A 25,231-nucleotide genomic window follows, 5' to 3' on the forward strand; every position below is an offset into this window, starting at 1 on the left:
AGCACTTTCCATCGCCCGGTGGGGGCTCAGGACTTTCATCGGCCTGCTCGGCTCGGCCCTGGGACTTTCCATCGCCCAGTGGGGGCTCAGGAGTTTCATCGGCCTGCTCGGCTCGGCCCTGGGACTTTCCATCGCCCGGTGGGGGCTTCAAAAAGTTGGGAGCCTCGATCACCTCGTGGCACCACGGGAGAAGAATGAGGAGGAGATAAGACTTTGCCTTCCATCACAGTGAGGGTATGCCTGGAGCAATCACTGTGATGGCTGTTTGTGTAAAAATTGTATCTGTGTGTCCTGTGCTTTTTGTTGTCTACTGCCGGACCCTGACGTGAGAGGACGCTGGCGTTGTTTATTCGCCGCTTTTCCGTTAGGATAGTTTGTCTGTTTGTTTTTATGTTGATTGTTTTTGTAAAGCGCTTTGAGCATGTGATAAGGCGCTATATAAAATAAATGCTTATTATTATTATTAATAATTGGAGACACAAGGAACTGAAGATGCTGGAATCTTGAGGAAAGTAAAGTGCTGGAGGAAATGGGTTCCCCAGCATTTTGTCTTTTGCTCAGGGTTCCAGCATCTGCAGTTTCTTGTGTCTCCATTTTACTTCTCCACAGCAAAAGCCCTTCAAAGAATGCCCACTTTAAAGTTCTCCTACTCTCAACTGGGGTTCTGTGATAACTACTCTAACTGTTCTCCTTCTGTGATTCCTGCTGCTCAATTATGTTCTGAGTCTGTCTAGTCCACAGACGTTGCCTGGCCCATTGAGTCCCTCTAGCGCTTTGCATTTTTCTTAAATTAGTACTTTAAAGTTTTCATTAATTTTTAAACTTTACAAATTTTCCTCATATTCAAGCTCTGGGCAATCACATATTTTTATTTTATCAGAGGTATTAATCCATGTGCAACAATGAATTGCATCTGGGTTAAAAACTGAGTTTAATAGCGGGCGAAGTAAAGCAAAGCTTTTTCCAAGAACATCATGCTAGTGATATTACAACTCTTTGTCTACTTTTTTCTAGATAGCAACTACAATCTCAGTTTAAAACCTATCAGAAATTACTCATTTGTACAAAATACAACATAAATAAACTTACCTGTAGAAATGTAATTGCATTGACAACTCTCTTCCATAAAGGTGATTTCCCATAAATTAGTACAATATCATGTAATGATAATTCATTCAGCACCTATCAATGAAACAAAACTTCAGAGAGGAATGGAAGAGATAGCGGTAGGAGTCGGCAAGATCTTAGCCTAGTCTATCATTCAATAAAATCATTTCTCCACAATTCTGGCTGGTTTCCATATCCCTCGCTCTCTGCACTTCATATACCTGTCTGGCCTGACACTGAAAATATTTATTGACTAAGGCTCTCCTGCTATTTGTGGTGGGAAGGACAGCCTCCATCATTCCCCAAAGATCACCCAGACCATCACGTTTCTGAGAAAACACTGTAAACAGGGTGTGCTTAATCCTTTAAAAGACACCCTAGAAAGTGCTATATGGTTCATCTATTAGTCAAACAGAGAGAATGAAGAATTAAATATCCAAGGGTAAAAAATCAGCTGAATCAAGAACCGTGGAACAGTACTTCACAATACAAGGTCTTCTTGGTTGTACCAACTCTTTGTGATATCTGTCTAATTAAGGTCAGAGCTGTTCAACAGATGCTGGTTATAGGTGTTCCAAGCAGAAGTGACAGAAAAGTAGATTATTCGATTCCCCAAGGACTATTGTCAAGAACAGTGCTCTGTCCGACTCATTGTAATGAATATATAGCTCAATCATTAGATTGTAAATCAAAAGTTGTAATCAAAGTGTTCAATGACTTACTAAGCCATAAGATATCTGATTTTAACCAGTGAGATCTAAGCAAGACATATAAACTGAATTCAAAGAGGCGCTATGAGGATGATCCATAATATCATGAGGCTGAGTTATGAAGAACATTTTGAAAATCTTGGGCTTTTCAGCTGAGGAGGTACAAACCTCACTTGAAGTCATGCCTTAGAAGGTTTCGCACTGAAGTAAATGTGATAAATAGATAGTTTGGTGATGATAGTTGACCTAAGAATTTACAGTAAGACAGCAGCAGAAGTCATGTCTCAATTAGTGCTGTGAATCTTTTAGACTTATTTAAACAAACAGACATACGTTGCATCAACACTGTACAGGCAGGCACCTCGTGATGCACCAAGGGATTACATAGCTGAAAGGCAGCATGTATTTCAAAAACGCATAAAGTAATTAGAATTATTTAAATATTTACACACCCATAAATTTGAGTCCGTTCTTTCAAAAATACAGCACATAAATTAGGTTTTGGTGTTAATTAAACTCGTGTTATTTCAAAAATTCATAAATAAAACGTGTATGATTTGCTTGTATATGAAAGAGCTAAAAGGCCAACTCTGCATTAAAAAACTGATTATAAAAAATATATTTTTGCTATTTGGGCTTTGCTTGCAAGGCCAGCATTTATTAACTGATGGTTAATGTGAATACTGCACTGGAACTGGAACTTGAAACTGGAACTTCAAACTGTTTGCATCTCAAAGCACTTTTTGTTTGCACTGTAAATAAATCATAAAGTACCCTTCCTAGCAGTTCAAAGTCATTCATCTTCTTCCTAGTGATTAGGTTGTTCTGTTCCATGTTGGTGTTTATGCTCTGGAAAAAAACACAAATATATCAACATTTTTAGTTTGGAATTTTGCCCTTGTCTTTCTTTTGAAATTAAGTTTATTGTTGCCCCGACTAATTAATTAAATTATAATGCATTAGATGGAGAAGGTTGTATAAGCTCATGCTGCGAGTGACAAAGTTTTGGTCAGTAATTAATGAATCATGAAAGAGCAATAAATCAAGTCAACAACCATTGTTCCAAAAGCAAACCCACACATGCCAAGTAGCATTTCTCAATCTAATTGCGTAGATCATAAATCAAACTCATAGGGTATGAGGTTGGGAAGACTTAGGTGGTGTGAAGAGAGTTGGGATTGGTTATGATTAACTTGTTTGGTTAAATCAAAAAAGGTTATGGGTTAAATGAAAACATCAGTAGGGACACATGTGTAGGAAGGAACTTCAGATGCCAGTTTACACCAATGTTAGGCACAAAATGCTGGCATAACTCAGTGGGTCAGGCAAGATCTCTAGAGAAAAGAAATAGATAATGTTTTGGGTTGATACCCTTCTTCAGACTGAGAGTCGGGGGAGAGGGAGTATTTTCCAGTAGGAATACATGGATCATTTTCAGAATGTGGGATGTTACATGTAGGTCATCAAAAGGACTGGTTCTTTTTCATATTAACTACTTAGATGGGCATACCTGTATTAGAAGAAATATAAACGAGTTTGCTAATAACTTAACAACATAATCTATCTGTACCATTTTGCAGATGATTGCATCACCTTCACAGTTCTGATCCTCCTCATGAGGATGGGAACTGTAAGGAAGATGCACCGCTCTGCAAAATGGTATCGAGAGGTTAAAATAAGTTGACACAAACAATGGTAGATGGGATACAACATGGAAAAATGTGGTGTGATTCACATTTACTGGGGGAAATAGAAAAATAGACGCATTCTTGCTAGTGATTCTGTCCAATCTTGTGTCTACCTAGGTTATTAGAATAGTTGATCAAGAGCGTGGACAAATAGCTAGGTTTATTTTGAAATATTTGAGAGAGTTTGCAAGACTGAGAAACAGAGAAAGGAAATCCATGATCTTGGAACCATAACACATTCACAAATGGTGAGGCAATTAAATTCAGGCCTGGAGAAGGGGCCAACACTGGGCAGAACCCATACCATGGAGGACTGTTGGAGTGGAGGAGATAAAATGGGATAAAATTGAAGAGGAATTTGAAAGGAACAATTGTGGCGGATCAGGCCACTCCTTGGGTCAGCCCCCTCGTTACGTGACGGACAGGTGAAAGGGGTTAAAAGCCAGGCCAAGGGAAGGCGTATCTTATCCCTAGGAGAACTACGCTGTGGGCAGGAGCTCACAGCCTAATAAAAGAATCTAACTAAACACTGCCTGGCGTCTTGCCTTTTCTCTGGCCTCCGCCAGGCCACTACATTGGTGACCTCGACGGACATCACACGTAGTGATGTCAAACGATAATATGCAACCCGGTCCTGCCGCCCTCGGTCCTGCCGACCTCGAGGCCGTCTCCCTCAAACTCCCGACCCTGTGGACCGAAGAGCCTGAGGTCTGGTTTCAGCAGGCAGAGGCACAGTTTGCTGTGCGAGGGGTAACCGTCGACTTGACGAAGTACTTTTATGTCGTCGGCGCCCTGGACCAGGCGACAGCAAGGCGAGTAAAGCCTTACCTTAATGACCCCCCCGCGGATGACAAATATAAGGGCCTTAAAGAACTCCTTATCAGGAGGTTCGGCCTCAGCGACGCCGAGAGGGCAACTCGCGTTATGAGCCAGGGGGGGGCTCGGGGACCGACGGCCGTCGGCCCTTCTGGAGGACATGCTCGTCCTTATGGGCGACCACCCGCCCTGTTTCTTATTCAAGCAGGCCTACCTGCGGCAGCTCCCCGTCGACCTCCGTTCTCAGCTCGCTGAGGACCCCTTCACCGACACGCAGCGGCTGGGCGAGCGCGCTGATCAAATCTGGATGTCCCGTCGGGAGGACCTGGCAGCCCTAGCCGTCTTTTCCGCGGCGTCGGAAGGCCAACAGCAAGCTGGGGCCGCCGTCGACCCCGTTTCAGGGCGACCCCCGCGGCGAAATCCGGCCGCCATCGGGCACCCCGGTGCCGGCACGCCCTTCTCGCACGGCCCGCCGACAATTCAGCCAGACGCCACCAGAGGTCGCTGGTGGTCGGCCCAAGCAGCACCACCTCCAATACCGCTGGAGACCACCGGAGGTCGCTGGTGGGCATCCCAGTCTGCACCACCACCGGACACCAGCAAAGGCTGGTGCTATTATCACCGTCGTTGGGGACCGAACGCCAAGCAATGTCGCCTACCCTGTGCCTTTCCGGGAAACGCAAGGGCCGGCCGTCAGTGATCCCTTCGGCGGCCGGCCAGATCCATCGTGTGTTCGCCCGGGATCGCTGCACCGGGGGTCGGTTCCTCGTCGACACTGGAGCAGAGGTGAGCGTCCTACCTCCTTCCACCGCCGATATCCATACGGGCAAACGCGGCCCCCTCCTCACTGCGGCGAACGGTAGCCCCATCAACACTTACGGGGTCTGCCAGCTCGCCCTTAACTTCGGCGACAGCTGGTTCACGTGGCGGTTCATCATTGCCGATGTTTCCCAGCCGCTGCTGGGCGCCGACTTCCTGCGGGCGCATTCCATGCTCGTGGATGTCAGGCGGCAGCGCCTGGTGCACTCCAGCACGCTGAGGCCGGTCTCCCCCAACGTCGAACACCTGTCGTCCGTGGATGCGACGTACGCGCTCATCCTGGCGGACTTCCCGGACATTGTGGAAACCCACTTCTCCTCCTCCGCTCTCAAGCACGGGGTGCAACATCACATCCCCACCACCGGCCCACCCGTGCATGCCCGAGCGCCGCGTCTCGCTCCAGACAAGCTCCGTCTAGCTCGAGAGGAGTTTCGTCAGATGGAGTCAATGGGCATCGTGCGCCCTTCCGATAGCCCGTGGGCGTCACCACTCCACTTGGTCCCCAAGGCGGACGGGGGTTGGCGACCGTGCGGGGACTATCGGCGCTTAAATGACGCGACCGTTCCCGACAGGTACCCGGTTCCGCACATCCAGGACTTTAATGCCCACCTGGCCGGAGCATCCGTGTTCTCCAAGGTGGACCTTGTGCGCGGATATAATCAAATCCCGGTCCACCCCGATGACATCCCCAAGACTGCCATCATCACCCCGTTCGGCCTATTCGAGTTCCTACGGATGCCGTTCGGGTTGAAGAACGCCGCACAGGCCTTCCAACGGCTTATGGACTGTGTGTGCCGTGGCCTGGAATTCGTCTTTGTGTACTTGGACGACGTACTCGTGGCCAGCCGCTCGAAGCAGGAGCACTGCACCCACCTCCGCCAGCTGTGTAAACGCCTCAGCGAGTATGGGTTGTCAATCAATACTTCCAAGTGCCGTTTTGGGGTGACGGCCATCGATTTCCTCGGCCATCGGGTGACCCCACAAGGGGTGGTACCTCTTCCGGACAGGGTCGAAGCTGTCCGCCGTTTCCCCCGACCGACCACTGTCAAGGGCCTGCAGGAATTCGTTGGGATGGTCTCGTTCTATCACCGCTTCCTGCCGTCGGTGGCCAGAACTATGCGCCCACTCTTCCACCTCATGGCTGGTCGCCGCAAGGAGGTCGAGTGGGACGACGAAGCAGGAGCGGCCTTTGAGCAGGCTAAGGAGGCCCTAGCCAGGGCCACGATGCTCGTCCATCCTAAGGAGGATGCCCCAACCGCCCTGACCGTGGACGCTTCTGAGGTGGCGGTCGGTGCGGTGCTAGAGCAGCACATCGACGGGTGTTGGCGGCCACTCGCCTTCTTTAGCAGGCACCTCAGCGGGGCCCAACGGCATTACAGCGTGTTCGACCGGGAGCTCCTCGCCCTCTACCTCGCGGTACGCCACTTTCGGTACTTCCTAGAGGGGAGACCCTTCACCGCGTTCACAGACCACAAGCCACTCACCTTTGCGTTCGCCAAGGTTTCGGATCCGTGGTCTGCGCGGCAACAGAGACAATTGGCTTATGTGTCGGAATACACCACCTCAATTCGGTTCGTGGAGGGAAAAAACAACAGGGTGGCCGACGCCCTGTCTAGACCCGCGATCCACGCCGTCCTACAAATGGCCGGGGGGATCGACTATTCCGCCCTAGCAGCCGCACAGCTGGGGGACGAGGAGATGGCCGCCTATTGTACAGCCGTGTCCGGCCTGCAGCTGGAGGACATTGTCTGTGGCCCCGGGGATACAACACTGTTGTGCGACACCTCCACTGGCCTGCCTCGGCCCATCGTCCCTGTCGTCTGGCGTCGCAGGGTATTCGAGGTGCTCCACGGGCTGTCTCACCCCTCCATTCGGGCGACGGTGGCCCTTGTATCCTCCCGTTTCATGTGGCACGGGCTGCGTAAGCAGGTCGCACACTGGGCACGCACCTGCATCCCGTGCCAAACTTCAAAAATCCAGCGACACGTGCGTGCGCCTCTGCAAGAGTTTCGTGTCCCTCGGCAGCGCTTCGACCACATTCATGTGGACATCGTGGGGCCGCTGCCGCCGTCCCGGGGCATGACCCACCTCTTCACTGTGGTAGATCGCTTCACGCGGTGGCCGGAGGCCATTCCGCTGTCAGACACCTCGACGGCCACCTGCGCGCGGGCCTTGGCGGCGCACTGGATCGCCCGGTTCGGGGTGCCACTGGACATTACATCCGACCGGGGGCCACAGTTCACTTCGGAACTGTGGTCGGCCATGGCAAGACTCTTGGGTGTCAGCCTACACCACACTACGGCGTACCATCCACAGTCGAACGGGTTGGTGGAACGTTTTCACCGCCAGCTGAAAGCTGCCCTGAAGGCTCGGCTCACGGGCCCAGACTGGGTGGACGCCCTGCCGTGGGTTTTGCTGGGGATCCGCACCGCACCCAAGGAGGACTTGGCCTCCTCCTCCGCCGAGTTGGTGTACGGGGCCCCCTTGACGGTTCCCGGGGAGTTCATCCCACCAGCGCAGGGTCGAGTGGAGCAGCCTTCTGACGCCCTGCGACGTCTTCGGCAGACGGTGGGCAGGCTGGCACCTGTGCCCACGTCACGTCATGGGACATTCCAGCCACACGTCCCTGCCGCTCTGGAGGACTGCCAGTTTGTGTTCCTGCGCAGGGACGCACACCGATCACTTCTCCAGCGGCCGTACGAGGGCCCCTTCCGGGTCCTGCAACACGGCTCGGCCACATTCGTTCTGGACATGGGGGGTCGCAGAGAGACTGTTTCGGTCGCACGGCTGAAGCCGGCACACGTGGACATTGATCGGCCGGTGCCGGTTGCACAGCCCCGCCCGCGCGGTCGCCCCCCGTCCAAGCTACCCCCTCCAGTGTCTGCTACGACCCCTCCACCTGTCGGTCAGTCGCCGGTCACTGCGCCGGTCATGGTGCGCACCCGGGCTGGTCGCCTCGTGCGCCCTCCTGTCCGTTTACAGAAGCCAACTAACCTACAAACCTATATCTCTCTGGAGTGTGGGAGGAAACCAGCGCTCCCAGAGAAAACCCATGCAGTCATAGGGATAACGTACAAACTCCTTACAGACAGCACCTGTGGTCAGGATCGAACCAGGGTTTCAGGTGCTGTAGGGCAGCAACTCTATTGCTGTGCCACTGCGCTGCCCTTGCAGCCTGTGACCCATTAACCCACTGCTTGTTAAGCTGCACTGGTTCAGTTAAGCAGTGCGTCAATTTTGAAATTATCATTGTGTAGTGGCCTGGCGGAGGCCAGAGAAAAGGCAAGACGCCAGGCAGTGTTTAGTTAGATTCTTTTATTAGGCTGTGAGCTCCTGCCCACAGCGTAGTTCTCCTAGGGATAAGATACGCCTTCCCTTGGCCTGGCTTTTAACCCCTTTCGCCTGTCCGTCACGTAACGAGGGGGCTGACCCAAGGAGTGGCCTGATCCGCCACAGGACCCCCCCCAAGAACCGGAGGTACAAATTGTCCCCAGTAAGTAGGATAGCACGGGCTCGGTGGGCCGAAGAGCATGATTCCACACTCTAAATTCTAAAGGTTATGAGAAAGGAGAAGGGTACCCAGATTTGATTTATTTACATTTGTTGAGAGTGATTAGAATGCGTGAGTGTGTATATGAGTGTGAGACAGAGAGAGGGTAGCGGCTGCATAGAGCAGTCAGAAAAGCACTGACAAAATCATTTTGGGGTAAAGACACCAGTGAGGATTTCAGTAGCAGGTAAGGCAAGGTTAGAGATGAAAACAGGTATTATTTTGGACAGGGAAATAAATTTAAAAGTGGCATAAAAATAAGATTTGAAGGTCAGTTCAGCATTAAACAGAACAATAGACAATAGGTGCAGGAGTAGGCCATTCGGCCCTTCGAGCCAGCACTGCCATTCAATGTGATCATGGCTGATCATCCACAATCAGTACCCCGTTCCTGCTCTCTCCCCATACCCCCTGACTCCGCTATCATTAAAAGCTCTATCTGTCTCTTGAAAGCATCCAGAGAATTGGCCTCCACTGCCTTCTGAGGCAGAGAATTCCACAGATTTACAACACTGAATGAAAACGTTTTTCCTCATCTCCGTTCTAAATAGCCTACCCCTTATTCTTAAACTGTGGCCCCTGGTTCTGGACCCAGGCACTGGGAATAGTCTAGTTCAGTTTCACATAGTTGTAATGGAGAAGGATGGAGACCCATTGGGAAATTTGGAAATGATGTATGTTATTTTGAGTCCAGATCCCAGATTGCCATGGAGGAGCTAAGCAGTGTTTTATCTTGGAAGTCATCCATCAAAGTTCATATTCTGAACTCAATTTTCTTTATATATATCCCCCACTGATTACTGAAAATAATTATGTTTTCTTGCCAGGGTTCGAGGGCATCACCTCAATTTGAACAATACAATCACTGTCCCAAACAAGCATTTCCCTTGTTCAAGACTTGTTGGAACTGGTAACTGCACATGTCCACATGTGGGGGAGGTTTGTAGCTGAAATATTAAAAAATGCAAAAGTTCTTTATCCCTCCTGAGATGTATTGGAAATTGTAGGATTTTACATCAGTAACTGGTGAAATATGATGTCGCAACGAAACGTAAGATATCCAAGTTTGTAGATAACTCACAGCAGGTTTTGCACGTGAGCTTGGAAAAGCCTCCAATATAATTTGGGTTGGTTGAGTGAGTGAACATGAGCACGGCAGTGCGGGTTCCAGCATGTTACGGACTTCCATTCTTGTGCACTATAAAGCACTATAGTATTATAAATCTGATTATATAATACAGACGCTCCCTGACTTAGGTAAGGGTTATGTCCCACAGACACATGCACAAGTCAGATGTTATGCAGGTCACTGAAACACGGAAGTGCTACCTCACATGCGTAAATTTACGATTCAACGTGGAGACAATGCGGGGGCTCCAAAGCGGAGACCTCGTGGGAGCTCCGAGGTAGAGACCATGTGGGAGCATTGTGGAGACTAAGTGGGGAGCTCCATCATGGAGACCACGTGGGAAGCTCCATCGTGGGGACTAGTGGGAGCTCCATCGTGGGGACTAGTGGGAGCTCCAACGCAGATATTACATGGGAGCTCCGACGCAGAAACCACTAAAGAACTGCTTATGTAGCAGCGCATTTACCGAAGTCACCTATTACGTAAGTTGGGGAATGCCTGTACTATTAATGTTTATAGTATTATCTGATTTGATTAGATGACATGCAAATCAAAGCTTTTCACTGTACCTCAGTACATATGATAATAATAAACCTAAAAATGAGGAAGTTGCTCCCGCACAGACCCTCTAACCTCCTACTTCATCCTTGGACTTGGCCTGAGCTGAGGGACCAGATGGTCTTCCCTTTGCCTGCCAGTCATTTAAACAGGATTTCCATCCTTCAGCGAAAGATAGGCAGTATTATGATTTTCTAAAATTCAATTTTATTTATATACTTTTTAATTAGTTTACATGTTGAAATGGTATGAATTTACTTTTTTAAACAGTTTTCTATTTTCTTAATGATTTAAAACCTTTCAAATGTTTCAAAATCAAAGTCATTTATGAAATTTGGGAAAGACCTTTGACTGAGAATCATCATGGTGGTCCACAGATTGAGCTTTGCTATCCACTGTGAGCCAACTAACCTACAAACCTATATCTCTCTGGAGTGTGGGAGGAAACCAGCGCTCCCAGAGAAAACCCATGCAGTCATAGGGATAACGTACAAACTCCTTACAGACAGCACCTGTGGTCAGGATCGAACCAGGGTTTCAGGTGCTGTAGGGCAGCAACTCTATTGCTGTGCCACTGCGCTGCCCTTGCAGCCTGTGACCCATTAACCCACTGCTTGTTAAGCTGCACTGGTTCAGTTAAGCAGTGCGTCAATTTTGAAATTATCATTGTTCCTTTCAAATTCCTCTTCAATTTTATCCCATTTTATCTCCTCCACTCCAACAGTCCTCCATGGTATGGGTTCTGCCCAGTGTTGGCCCCCTTCTCCAGGCCTGAATTTAATTGCCTCACAATTTGTGAATGTGTTATGGTTCCAAGATCATGGATTTCCTTTCTCTGTTTCTCAGTCTTGCAAACTCTCTCAAATATTTCAACCTCTTGGAACAGCCACCGCAATAATGCCAGTAGGACACTGTAAAACCTGTGGCTGCAGAAGGTAAGTGATGCAACAGGAATACCGTGAGGGGAATGTACAGTGTGGGTTGTGTGAAGTATTGTGCAGCATATTGCCATACTAGTGGGCTCCCATTCAAATCTGCCGACCAACTCAATGCCAAATCAAAGGTCATAGGACATGCTTTTACTTTAGTTTAGAGATACAGCATGAAGTGGGCCCCATCGGCCCACCGATGTCCGCACGGACCAGCAATCTCTCATACACTAGTTCTATCCTACACACTAAGACTATTTACAGATGGCCAATAACCTACAAACCTGCACGTCTTTGGAATGTGGCAGGAAACCTGAGCACCTAGAGTTGCCCACATGGTCACTAGGGGAATGTTCAAACTACACATAGACAGACAGCACTCATAGTCAGGATCGAACCTGGGTCTCTGACGCTGTAAGGCAGCAGCTGTACCACTAGGCCACCAACTCTACCTGTAAAACCACGTACGAGTTCCGTGCACATTGATGATATCTTCATGTGCATGATAGATAAAAAGCAGCTACACTTGAAACTGGGCCAGGCCTCGTTTTGTGATGGGTGGAACTGGGTATAAACATATTAATACCGATGGTAAAATACAATTTAAGCATGTTTTAGATATAAAAAACGAAAGCTGCGTGCTTCAAATCTTTGGTTCTTCAGTCAAATGATGCAATATCTTTTTTTTTTCATATTTCAGATACAGCGCGGAAACAGGCCTTTTCGGCCCACCAAGTCCGCGCCGCCCAGCGATCCCCGCACATTAACACTATCCTACACACACGAGGGACAATTTTTTACATTTACCCAGTCAATTAACTGTACGTCTTTGGAGTGTGGGAGGAAACCGAGGATCTCGGAGAAAACCCACGCAGGTCACGGGGAGAACGTACAAACTCCTTACAGTACAGCACCCGTAGTCAGGATCGAACCTGAGTCTCCGGCGCTGCATTCGCTGTAAGGCAGCAACTCTACTGTTGCGCCACCATGCCGCCCTTTGTTTTGGAAAGAGCAACTGAATTGAAATAAGCACTTAATCAATGTGCACATGTAAAGTCATGTCACCAATGATGTACTGCCTTCTACCAGGTTATAACAACTACACCATCGACCACAAACATAGGGGATTGTTACTCATCCAAAAACTGAATTTGAAACTTTAAATATCGTTCTTAAAGTATAAAATCTTGTACATCACTCTTAAATCAAAGTGAAGTGTAAATTCTGCATGGCTGACAGTTATCGTTGACACATTTAGATCATTTGACCTGAGAAATAAAATAAGTTTTCCAAGCACAACACCACAAGAAAATAGGAACAGCGGTAGGCATCCTGATCTCACAAACCTGCCCTGCCATTCAATATGATCGGCCCCGACCTCAACTCCTCTTCTGTGTCAGTTCCCCATAGCCCCTAATTACTAATCTTTCACAAACAAGAGAATGTTCTCTTTTTCATTTTATTGGTTAGGATCCAAGTCCCAAATATTTATACGGCCATACCGTTTGAATTGTTGCCACTCATTCCAAGAACATCAACTTAGTTCATTGCACATTTTGTTCACAATATTTATTATTCAACACACACAGGAAAATTCTGCTTCTGAAATGTTACAGCTAACGGATTTGTGTTTAGAGATACAACATATAAACAAGCCCTTCAGCCCACTGAGTTCAAACCAGCCATTGATCACCCATTCACACAAATAGAGAACATTGACTTCTCTAACTTCAGATAGCCCTTGCTTTCCCTCTCTATCCCCTCCTCCTTCCCAGTTCTCCCACTAGTCCTACTGTCCCTGACAACATTCTATCTTTGTCCTGCCCCCTCCAGCATTTTGTGCCTACCTTCGATTTAAACCAGCATCTGCAGTTCTTTCCTCCACACTAGTTCTTTATTTGTTCTTTGCCTCACCAACTGTCTGTCCTTTCTTCTTTTTGTGATTTTTAGTATGTGTTAAAAAGTGTTCCTTGGTTTGTTTTACGTGGGGGGTGGGGGGGGGAGGTTGGGGGAAACTTTCTTTTGTCAATCTCTTACCTCGACAGAGATGTGGTTTTTTTCCGTATCGTATCTCCGTCCCTACTGCTGCCTAACATCGTGGAGTTGGCGGCCTTTCCTGGAGACCGACCGGCGCTCCAAGCCGTGGGAGTCTGCGGGACTTTAACATCGCGGAGCTTACGATCCCTTTGCTGGGGATCGAAGCTCAAACCGCAGGGCCTGCGGGCTTTAACATCGTGAAGCCCGCAGTCTCTGGTAAGAAGAGGCCGACTCGGAAGCACCATGCAGCGAAGAGAGTTTCAACCGCCCCGACGCGGGGGTTTCGATCACGCCGACGGGGGGCTTTGATCTTCGGCTGCTGGGGCTTTGGTCGCCCCGACTGCGGATGGTTTGACTGCCCCGACGCGGGAAAACAAAGAGGAAGATTGAACTTTATTGCCTTCCATCACAGGGAGGAATGTGGAATCCACTGTGATGGATGTTTATGTTAGCCTTTATGTGATTGTGTGTCTTGTTGCTTTTCACTTAGCTGTATGGTAACTCAAATTTCACTGTACCTTAATTGGTACATGTGACAATAAACTGACCTTGAAACCTTATTCCATTTCCTCATCCAATCCCTGCACATTAGAGGCAATTAACAGAGGCCGCTTAACCTACAAACCCGCACGTCTTTAGGGTGTGGGAGGGAACTGGAGCGCCCAGAGGAAACCCACTCAGTCACAGGGAGAATGTGCAAACTCCACACAGACAACAGCTGAGGTCAGGATTGAATCCGGGTCCCAGTGCTGTGAGTCAGCAGGTCTACTCGCTGCACCTCTGTGCCATTCTTGATGTTCTGTCAATGTGTGCATCATGAAGCAGAGGACAGAGCTTGATATTATAGAATCATAGTGTTGTACAGCATAGAAACAGCCTTTCAGTCCACTCTATCCATCCTTACCTTTTTGCCTATATTTACTAATTCAATTCCCCCCCCCCCCCCCCCCACCCTCCACCATTGGGTTCTATGCCTTGTCTATTCAAGTGCTCATCTCAATATCGCTTAAATATAGTCAGTATCTGATTCCGCCATCTTGTCTGGTAGCGAGTTCCAGATACTCTTAAAAAAACTCATACTCAAAAAAAAATCTTATATCCCCATTATAATACCTTCCAGTCGCTTTAAACTGATGCCCTCTTGTTTTTGATACTCTTACCATGGAAAACAGATTCTGATTATCTACCTGATCTCTCATGATTTTGTATACCTTTATGAGGTAATCCTTCGGCCTCCTTTGCTCGGGGAAAAAGTCCAATGTCATTATAACTCAAGTCCTCCAACACAGGCAAAACCCTGGTGAATTTCTACTGCACGCTCACCAGAGTGACCGCATACATTTTAAACCATGGTGGCCCAAACTGCATGTAATACATCAAGTGCCATTCAACCAGCACTTTGTAAATTAAAGCATGACATAGGTTAGGAAACCATGGCCTATCAAGGTAATTTGCCATGTATCTTTTTCAAGACACTGTCTACCTGTGTCACTTTCAGGGAACAATGGGCTCTCTTAGTGCTCTACCATTTACCATATATATCCAATCCTTATTTGACTTCCCAAAATGTATTATCACCCAAATTTGTTGGGATTAAATTCCATCTGTCAATGCTCTGCCCAACTTTCTATTAGATATATAACCTGCTGTACCCTTAGACAACTTCAATAGCAATATCACAATTGTTTGTGTCATCCGCAAACTTACTAATCATACATGTTACGTTTTCATCCAAGTCGTTGATGTATATTGCAACCAATAAGAGTCCCTGTGGACACAGATTTCCAATCAAAAAGCGATCGTTCCATCAAAAGTGCTAGAGTAAGGCAGCATTTCTGGAGAAAATGGATAGGTGACATTTCTGCCAGGACCCTTCTTCAGACTCCTTCCATCAACATCATCTGCCTCCTATCATCAGGTCAATTTTGGATCCAATTAACCAGCTCGTCCCATGTGCCTTTTGAGAGCCTGTCCCAGTTTACTAATAGCAGTATTAAGAAATTTAATTTTAAAAGTGATTAAATGGATTTTTGTGAAAAGTATGTGGGCATGCTTCGAAAATGTACGGGAGATGCATATCTGGTTTCTGGGTTGCATATCTGGGTGGGGAGCCTACTTTAAATGTAATCGCTGATGGCCATAAACATTGAGAAAATTCCCACGCTTACCTGACCATCAAACTGTCGCCTTCAATCTACCTGTCAAATGTCCTGACGGTAAATAAATTGGTTAAACACAAGTATTTTATGGTATCTTGAAATGACTTTACTTATTTTAATATTATGTGCTTCTAAATGCATCTAAGAGAACCTAGCAAACCTGGGGACAGCATGCGACAGCGCCCGCAATAAGCAACGATACCTGGCGACAAGCCAGCTGTCGCCGAGAAATTTCACTAGACTCCTCACGGTCATGCCCGCGACACCCCGGCGACATCCTAATCGCCGGCAGACGCCTTAAAATCGCCTGTGGGACAGGCCCTTTAATCTTCTGGACTGGCCTACCATGCAGAATCTTCCCAAATGCCTCACCAGAGTTTATTAGACACATCTACTGCTCTGCTTTCATCAATGTTACCTTCTCAAAGAAATCTGTCAGATTATTGAGACAGCAGTTCTCCTCCACAAAGCCATGCTGACTATCCTAATTACCCCTTTGCCTTTCCAAATGTACATCAATCCTGTCTATTAACATTTTCTCTAATAATTTCCCTAACTCTTACATAGAGCACACCCGCCAGTAGTTACGTGTTTTGTCCCTGTTACTCTTCTTAAATAAAGGAACACCATTAGTCTCCTCCAATCTTTCAGTTGTTTCCAACAAAGATGCATAAATTTCAGTTAGGGCCCCACCTATCTCCTCATTTGCCTCTCGTATTTTTCTGGGATATATTCAACTCTTATGCATTCCATTCAATCTCCCCCTTCTTTATACTGACATACTCCAGACTATCAACGTTACCCCTCCCTGATCTCACCATCTCTATATCTTTATCCTTGGTGAATGCACAAAAAAAGTATTAATTTAGGACCTCATCCACATCCTCTTGGGAAAGCAGCCATCATAATCAAGGACCGTTTCCACCACAATCATTTCTTCTTCTCCCTGCTCGCTTGGAGCAGAAGATACAGAAGCTTGAAGGCGCGCACCACCAGCCTTAGCAACAGCTTCTTCTCCTGTGTCATCAGACTTCTGAACGGTCCTTCCATAAGCTAGGGTACAGTCCCAATTATCCAACCAATGTCATTGCGGGCATTAGACTTGTTCTCTGGAATGATTCCTGGGATGGCGGGACTTACATATGAGGAAAGACTAGATAGACTGGGCTTGTACTCGCTGGAATTTAGAAGACTGAGAGGGGATCTTATAGAAACATATAAAATTCTTAAGGGGTTGGAGAGGCTAGATGCGGGAAGATTGTTCCCGATGTTGGGGGAGTCCAGAACCAGGGGTCACAGCTTAAGGATAAGGGGGAAGTCTTTTAGGACCGAGATGAGAAAACATTTCTTCACACAGAGAGTGGTGAGTCTGTGGAATTCTCTGCCACAGAAGGTAGTTCAGGCCAGTTCATTGGCTATATTTAAGAGGGAGTTAGATGTGGCCCTTTTTGCTAAAGGGATCAGGGGGTACGGAGAGAAGGCAGGTACAGGCTACTGAGCTGAATGATCAGCCATGATCATATTGAATGGCGGTGCAGGCTCGAAGGGCCGAATGGCCTACTCCTGCACCTATTTTCTATGTTTCTATGTTTCTAATGCTGAGAAACTATATTCTGCACTCTAGTTCTTTTATCTTCACAGTATGATCTAATTTTATTGGAGAGCATGCAAACAAAAACTTTTCACTATACCTCGGTACACAAGAAATTAATAAACCTAAACTTAAATCTAAATAGGACCACCATCTTCTTAAATATATGTGAAGTGAGAATATGTAATAAGTACTTTTACCTTAAACTTACCATTAGATTAAAAAACAAGTGGGAACAACAGATGCCCAAGTATTTGTGGTTATAAGGTGAAAAGCAGGGAATTCCTCCAGCCTTCATGGACATTTCCTGGTTGAATGACATTGATGATATATGTAAACATTCTTCAACAAACAGCACAGCTTTAAAAATAAACATGAACACATAAAGAATTCTCAAATCAAACCTCACAAACCTTGCTGCAAAATGTGGTGCACATACAAGTTTGAAATTCCCACTTAGCTGTCTGAATTTATATTAAAACTCGTGCAGTCATTGTTACCATTTTATTTTACACATTAATGACTTAGATGAAGGGATTAAAAGTACCATTAGCAAATTTGCAGATGATACTAAGCTGGGGGGTAGTGTGAATTGTGAGGAAGATGCAATAAGGCTGCAGGGTGACTTGGACAGATTGTGTGAGTGGGCGGATACATGGCAGATGCAGTTTAATGTAGATAAGTGTGAGGTTATTCACTTTGGAAGTAAGAATAGAAAGGCAGATTATTATCTGAATGGTGTCAAGTTAGGAAGAGGGAATGTTCAACGAGATCTGGGTGTCCTAGTGCATCAGTCACTGAAAGGAAGCATGCAGGTACAGCAGGCAGTGAAGAAAGCCAATGGAATGTTGGCCTTCATAACAAGAGGAGTTGAGTATAGGAGCAAAGAGGTCCTTCTACAGTTGTACCGGGCCCTGGTGAGACCGCACCTGGAGTACTGTGTGCAGTTTTGGTCTCCAAATTTGAGGAAGGATATTCTTGCTATTGAGGGCGTGCAGCGTAGGTTCACTAGGTTAATTCCCGGAATGGTGGGACTGTCGTATGTTGAAAGGCTGGAGCAATTAGGCTTGTATACACTGGAATTTAGAAGGATGAGGGGGATCTTATTGAAACATATAAGATAATTAGGGGATTGGACACATTAGAGGCAGGAAACATGTTCCCAATGTTGGGGGAGTCCAGAACAAGGGGCCACAGTTTAAGAATAAGGGGTAGGCCATTTAGAACGGAGATGAGGAAGAACTTTTTCAGTCAGAGAGTGGTGAAGGTGTGGAATTCTCTGCCTCAGAAGGCAGTGGAGGCCAGTTCGTTGGATGCTTTCAAGAGAGGGCTGGATAGAGCTCTTAAGGATAGCGGAGTGAGGGGGTATGGGGAGAAGGCAGGAACGGGGTACTGATTGAGAGTGATCAGCCATGATCGCATTGAATGGCGGTGCTGGCTCGAAGGGCTGAATGGCCTCCTCCTGCACCTATTGTCTATTGTCTATTTTAGTTGAAGAAGGTAAGCAAATAAAACGTGCAGATTTTAGATATCTGTCTAATGGCAGAATTGCTTTTGTTTTAACTGACATTTGACCAGTCTTTGTAACTCTGCACCACACTCCTCACACTTGATCTGCAGCTCATCACCAATGGCCCAGATCCAATGAATCCACTCTATTAAAGTAAGTTCATAAGTTTGTCCATTCTAGGAGCAGCTTAAGGCCATTTGGCCCATCAAGATTACTTCTCCATTCACTCATGGCTGATCTATCTTTCCCTCTCAACCCCATTCTCCTGCCTTCACCCCATAACCTCTGACACCCGTACTAATCAAGAATCTGGCAATCTCTGCCTTTCAAAATATCCATTGTCTTGGTCTCCACAGCCTTCTGTGGCAATGAATGATACAGATTCACCACCCTCTGACTAAATAAATTTCCCATCTCTAAACTCATAGAGTGCAGGGAGTTTTTAAGGAGCCAAACACTCCGCCAGTAGTGTTAGTGAGCTCCTTAGTTTCTGTCTTTTAAACTTTGTTGCTGTGAAGCCTATCAAACTAGTCAATAACTGCATCACCATCCTTCTCCAAGTCAACCATTCCTACTCCTGAGAAGGTATTTATTCACAAAATGCTGGAGTAACTCAGCAAGTCAGGCAGCATCTCAGGAGAGAAGGAATGGGCGACGTTTCAGGTCGAGACGTCTTGATCCGAAACGTCGCCCATTCATTCTCTCCTGAGATGTTGCCTGACCTGCTGAGTTACTCCAGCATTTTGTGAATAAATACCTTCGATTTGTACCAGCATCTGCAGTTATTTTCTTACACTACTCCTGAGAAAGCAGAAATGGAGAACTGAGAATTCAACGGTTGGAATTTTTGACTGATTTGGGAATAGCTCACTTGGCCAGCAGTATTTCCGCAGCTTAATAAAGTCCTGCAATCTAGATGAAGCACATTTCCAAGTTCCTGGTGGAACTAGTAAATAGCACGAGACCATGTGTTGAACAAAACACACAGCTATGTCCAACGATGTGTAAAGTAATGCTTTAAATCTGGGCCAAATGGTTCAGTAGGATTACAGGGTAATTCAGGCACTTTAAAAGTTCTGATGGGATTGAAGATATTTCAAAAGATGTGGCCAAAATTTTGCAGAGATAATAATTGCAAAGTCACCACAATAACCTAATACTATTTTATTGTCACTATGTTCACATATCGTACACCTCTAATCTTTAAAATTTGCTGGAGGGGTTGGAGGTGAATCCTATTTTACATCTGTTTAGGTGATGAAAATTCGTTCTTACAGAATTCATAAATCACCACGCAAATATTTCAGATTTGGGATAAAATTTGTTTTCACAGAATTTATGTAAAAGAGCACATTTCTTTTTTTTCATTTTTTGTGTTTCTTGATGCGTATAAATGATGCAGCTTTGTATTACAGAAAATTGCGATACAGATACAGTGATACGGGATACGGGATACGGGATACGGGACAAAACTACTCAGAATGCATTATTATACATGACGTGGCTTTTAAAAATCGGTTATGATCTTATGCTTTTAAAGATGATGATCACATTTGTACTTTGGTTGAAATATAATTATGAGAGTGTAACTTATAAAAATGAAATCAAATACCTCAACAAATATACCTCAACCCTACTCACCTGTAATGCATATTCAATGGCTTTCGCAAAGGTGCTCATGGTCAGAGGTGTAACAGCTCCAGGCATCATTTCACTGCAACAACCAAAATATGACTCAATATGCTGTTCTAAAAGCAACAGACTATCATGACTTCGCGAAAGCTACTCTGTACGATAATGGAAGATATCGCAAATGTTTGGGTTGTGCTTGAATGAAATATATTGTGTATAAAACAGCACAGGAACAGCACCTAATCAGGAGCAATGGAATTAAAAGGATATCCTAAAGGTAGATTAAACAGTAAGTAATCTATTTTATAATTTGTTTTTCTGTTCATTGAATTAATTTCATTAGCAGACCATGGAGGAACACTTGACGGCACATCCTTTGTGTTGAGGAAATTCTAGGGTGATGGCAATGTCCTGGGCCAGCCACATGTTCAGTAAATGCCATCAGCTAGAGGAGATCAAGCTCCAGGTTTTGGATCTTATGCAACATCTGATGCCACCACAATCCCTCTTTGCGGCTGAACGCTTCACGGTTAACATGCTTCAGAAGGTTTTCATCCCTGAGGACAAGAGAGATCGGCAGAGAGGCGCAGTGATTTCCATTCAGGGAAGGTTGTTGAGATGAGCCCTTAAGGTACCTTGTATCCCAACCGGTTCTGTTCTAGGTGTTGCCGGAGTAGAGGTTTCCCTTGGGGAATACCCAACAGCCAGAGCCAAAACCATAGGCGGTGCAGCGGTATAGTTGCTGCCTTACAACGTCAGAGACCCGGGTTTGATTCTGACAATGGGTGCTGTCTGTATGGAGTTTGTACGTTTTCACCATGACCGCAAGGGTTTCTCCGGGTGCTCCGGTTTCCTCGCAAGCTCCAAATACGTGCAGGTTTGTAGGTTAATTGGCTTCGGCAAAAATTGTACCTTGTGTGTAGGATAGTGCTTGTGTATGGGGTGACTGCTGGTCAGAAGGGCTGTGGAGATCACATGAATTGCACCTCAGCAAAGTCTTCATGGAAACATTCACTTAATGTAGGCTGGGTTAAAATAATCTAGCAGGTATTTAAATGCAGGAAGGGGTGGAGAAGACAAGGAATGGGAGACATAAAAAGTACCTGGAAAGAAACAAAGATTTTTAGACAAGTTCAGACAAAGAGAGAATACAGGATAGTCATTGGCTGGTATACAAAGCATATATATAAATACAAGATGCTTATGATACAAGATGCTTAAGATACAAGGCTGGTGATGTGCAGATGTAATTAACCTCATGGGATTACAGTCATGGTAATAACAGCGATTGAGTTGAAATTGAATAAGAAGTTTCAAATTGACAAGGACATAAAGTGCACAGGGAGTGAAGAAAGGAAGGAGACAGTATTGATTAAGAAAAAAAAATTGCTGTGTTGGAGAGAGGGGATGTCCCGGAATAATCAAGGATAACATCTATTCAGGAATGATAAACAATAGATTACACTACTAGTTGCCAATTAATGGGAAGGGGCTCGATGAGCAATATTGCAGTAACCTTTTAGAGATGAGCAAAGGTCAGAGGACTGATAATGGCAGAGAGCACGGAGGCAGGATGGTGTTTTTAACTGATCAAATATAAACCATATCAGCAATAGTTAGGGGGCAATAGGGGCAAGGATGTTCCAAAATAGTTCCTCTATCTTCTATCTTCCCTGATAAAATAGATCTTCTATCTTCCCTGATAAATATGTTTCTTGCTGGATAGTTTTGTTTAGTTTAGTTTATTGTTATCATGTGTACTTAGATACAGTGAAAAGTTTTTTTTTGCATGCTATCCAGTAAAAAAAAAAAGGCTATACACAAATATAATCAAGTCATCCACAGTGCACAGATAAAGGAAAGATTGTACAACATTTAGTGCAAGATATCACATAGAAGTCTGACAAAGTCCAATTAAAGATAGACACAAAATGTCAAAGACACCCTTCTTCAGACTCAACCCGAAATCTCTGCTGCCTGTTCCGCTGAGTTACTCTAGAATTTTATGTCTAACTTCGGGTGTGAACCAGTATTTGCAGATCCTTCCTACGCAAGAATATTGGACAAGTTGGTTTGCTCTTGCTTGGAGCCCAACTGGACTAAATGGACAGCACGGCCATGTTCAGAAAAATATGTGCAAAATCCAAAGCAGAAATGAGATAATATTTCCTGTGGCTTAAAAACAAGTTGGACTTAAAACAAAATATTCATTTCTGGACTCTAGAAGTACTGATGTCCCTTGGCCAGAATATTGAACGCTGGGAACACCGAACTTGATAGAATGTAAAGTTTTGTAAAGCTATTTTTTTGATGTTTTTTAATTTATTTTTCAAACTGTTCATAGTAAAAATTGGCTAGCACAGCTTTTGTAAATCAGTTCCTTGTTTCTAACCATGTCTTATGATGTTTTTAGGGGATTAAAAATGGCCAGATATTAAGAATAGCAATCGTACTACTTACTTGTCCTCTTGGGATGGTCTAGATTTAATGTCCACAGTCCAAGAATTCAACAGTTCTACATCACCACACAATAGCAATATATTACTGTGCTGATCAGTAATGTAGAAAAAAACATCTTTTTTTTAAATGAACAAAAATGTACTTGACAAATCTTTATGAATTTTTAAAATATTTAACAGTTAACATGTCTACACTACCTCCATTTATGAGGATAGGGTTGTGTTCACCCCCTCATTTCCTTAGGTCAACAACAAAATCTTCCTGTCTTGCTTTCATTAAGCGCTAGGTTATTCTCCAAACATCATGACTCTAGGTTATCGATCTCTTTCCTGTACTTCACCCCATCATTGTTGTAGATCTGGCTGCTGACAGCAGTATCATGGCGAACTTAACGTTTGAGCCGGCCTAGTACTTGGCCACACAGCCATGGGGGTACCAGGAGCAGAGCAAGAGACTGAGTGCACAACCCAGAGGGAGGGGACCAATGTTAAGGGTCAAGGTGGTGGCATTGTTGTGACCAATTCTAACAGATAAAGATCTGCTGGTCAAGAAGTCCAGAAGCCAGTTGCAGATGGAGACCACAAGGCCAAGAAGATCCAGAAGCTTATGGATGAGTTAATTCGGTATTTTGTGTTGAAGACCTGAAATGTGGTCAATGACACAGGTAGTTCTTATTGTCAAGGTGATCCAGGGCTCAATGTAGTGCAAGAGCATTGAAGACTGATTTTTCCTGTATCCAAATGTCTAAATAGTCCAGAAGATTTGTGGAACGTGGGCCGTTCCCAATCTTTCAAAGCCCTTCATCGTGGTCAATGTCAGACATAAAAGCCTCAAAAGACTAAACTAAATATTCCTGCTTCTGTGTTTGGTTTTCAATTTAGAAGGAAGCACCCTCCTGAAACATTAATTCTTGTTTCATGGACATTAAGTTCGTGTCAAAATTCCATTGTGCATTGCTTCCTCCTACTGTGGGTGCTATGTGAGCACCAAGGAGAGAACCTCGCGTGGATCTAGGAGCTTTGAGATTACCTGGCGGCCTGTCAGATCAACAGCCTACAAGGAACTGTGAGGCAACTCCTTCCAGATGTAATGGGCATGCAAGAAGGTCTATCAGGTCAAGAGCTCATCTACTTGTGGGGAGAGAATCAGAGGCCCAAAGGGCAGACGATGGAGCAGCTGCAGATTTGAGGGTACTGAATGCAAGTTATAGACAATAGACAATAGACAATCGGTGCAGGAGTAGGCATTTGGCCCTTCGAGCCAGCACCATCATTCAATGTGATCACGGCTGATCATTCTCAATCAGTACCCCGTACCCCCGTTCCTGCTTTCTCCCCATACCCCCTGACTCCGCTATCCTTAAGAGCTCTATCTAGCTCTCTCTTGAAAGCATTCAGAGAAACGGCCTCCACTGCCTTCTGTGGCAGAGAATTCCACAGATTTACAACTCTCTGACTGAAATTTGTTTTCCTCATCTCCGTTCTAAATGGCCTACCCCTTATTCTTAAACTGTGGCCCCGGTTCTGGACTTCCCCAACATTGGGATCATGTTTCCTGCCTCTAACGTGTCTAGCCCCTTAATAATCTTATATGTTTCAATAAGATCCCCTCTTATCCTTCTAAATTCCAGTGTATACAAGCCTAGTCGCTCCAGACGATAGTCCCGCCATTCCGGGAATTAACCTAGTGAACCTATGCTGCACGCCCTCAATAGCAAGAATATCCTTCCTCAAATTTGGAAACCAAAACTGCACACAGTACTCCAGGTGCGGTCTCACTAGGGCCCTGTACAACTGCAGAAGGACCTCTTTGCTCCTTTTCTCAACTCCTCTTGTTATGAAGGCCAACATTCCATTGGCTTTCTTCACTGCCTGCTGTACCTGCATGCTTCCTTTCAGTGACTGATGCGTTAGGACACCCAAATCTCGTTGTACGTCCCCTTTTCCTAACTTGACACCATTCAGATAATAATCTGTCTTCCTATTCTTACCACCAAAGTGGATAACCTCACACTTATCCACATTAAACTGCATCTACCATGCATCCGCCCACTCACACAACCTGTCCAAGTTACCCTGCAACCTCATAGCATCTTCCTCAGTTCACACTACCACCCAGCTTTGTATCCCTTTTCTTTTGTGTAATGGAATTCTGCTGGTTATCCTAATTGCAGGAAAAGAGGGAGAATGATTTTTGATTGGGTTATGTGATTCCCAAGAAAGAGGAGCGGGCTTTCTTATCAAACTGAGACAATTGATTTCTTTGTGAGTTCTGAACTATCTCACTTCACTGGCTTTGATTGTGTTTTCCAGAAATTGTGCTTCTTGTGTAATGGTTGTCCTGACTCACATTTGGCACGGCAGCATGTAGGTGCAAGTCACTGAAACACAGCCAAACTCAGCACATGGTTTAGTTTAGTTTAGTTTAGTTTAGAGATACAGCTTGGAAACAGGCCCTTCGGCCCCTCGCTCCGACCAACGATCACCTGTACACTAGTTTTATGTTACACCAGTTTTGCATCTTACACACAAGAGGC

The 25,231-nt window shown here is 45.6% G+C and overlaps 1 protein-coding gene across 1 annotated transcript in view; it reads right to left on the bottom strand.

The window, feature by feature from the left end:
* LOC144594854 (rifampicin phosphotransferase-like) overlaps positions 1-25,231 on the bottom strand; it is a 120,521-nt gene that overhangs the window by 26,153 nt on the left and 69,137 nt on the right. The window contains exons 21-24 of the mRNA XM_078401767.1: positions 20,245-20,317; positions 17,305-17,400; positions 2,592-2,666; positions 1,090-1,182 (exon numbers count right to left, since the gene is read on the bottom strand). Coding sequence (XP_078257893.1) covers positions 1,090-1,182; positions 2,592-2,666; positions 17,305-17,400; positions 20,245-20,317 — 337 coding nt within the window. The remainder of the gene's footprint in view (positions 1-1,089; positions 1,183-2,591; positions 2,667-17,304; positions 17,401-20,244; positions 20,318-25,231) is intronic.

The sequence above is a fragment of the Rhinoraja longicauda genome, chromosome 6 (genome assembly GCF_053455715.1).
Source record: "Rhinoraja longicauda isolate Sanriku21f chromosome 6, sRhiLon1.1, whole genome shotgun sequence".
In the NCBI taxonomy this organism is placed as follows: domain Eukaryota; kingdom Metazoa; phylum Chordata; class Chondrichthyes; order Rajiformes; family Arhynchobatidae; genus Rhinoraja; species Rhinoraja longicauda.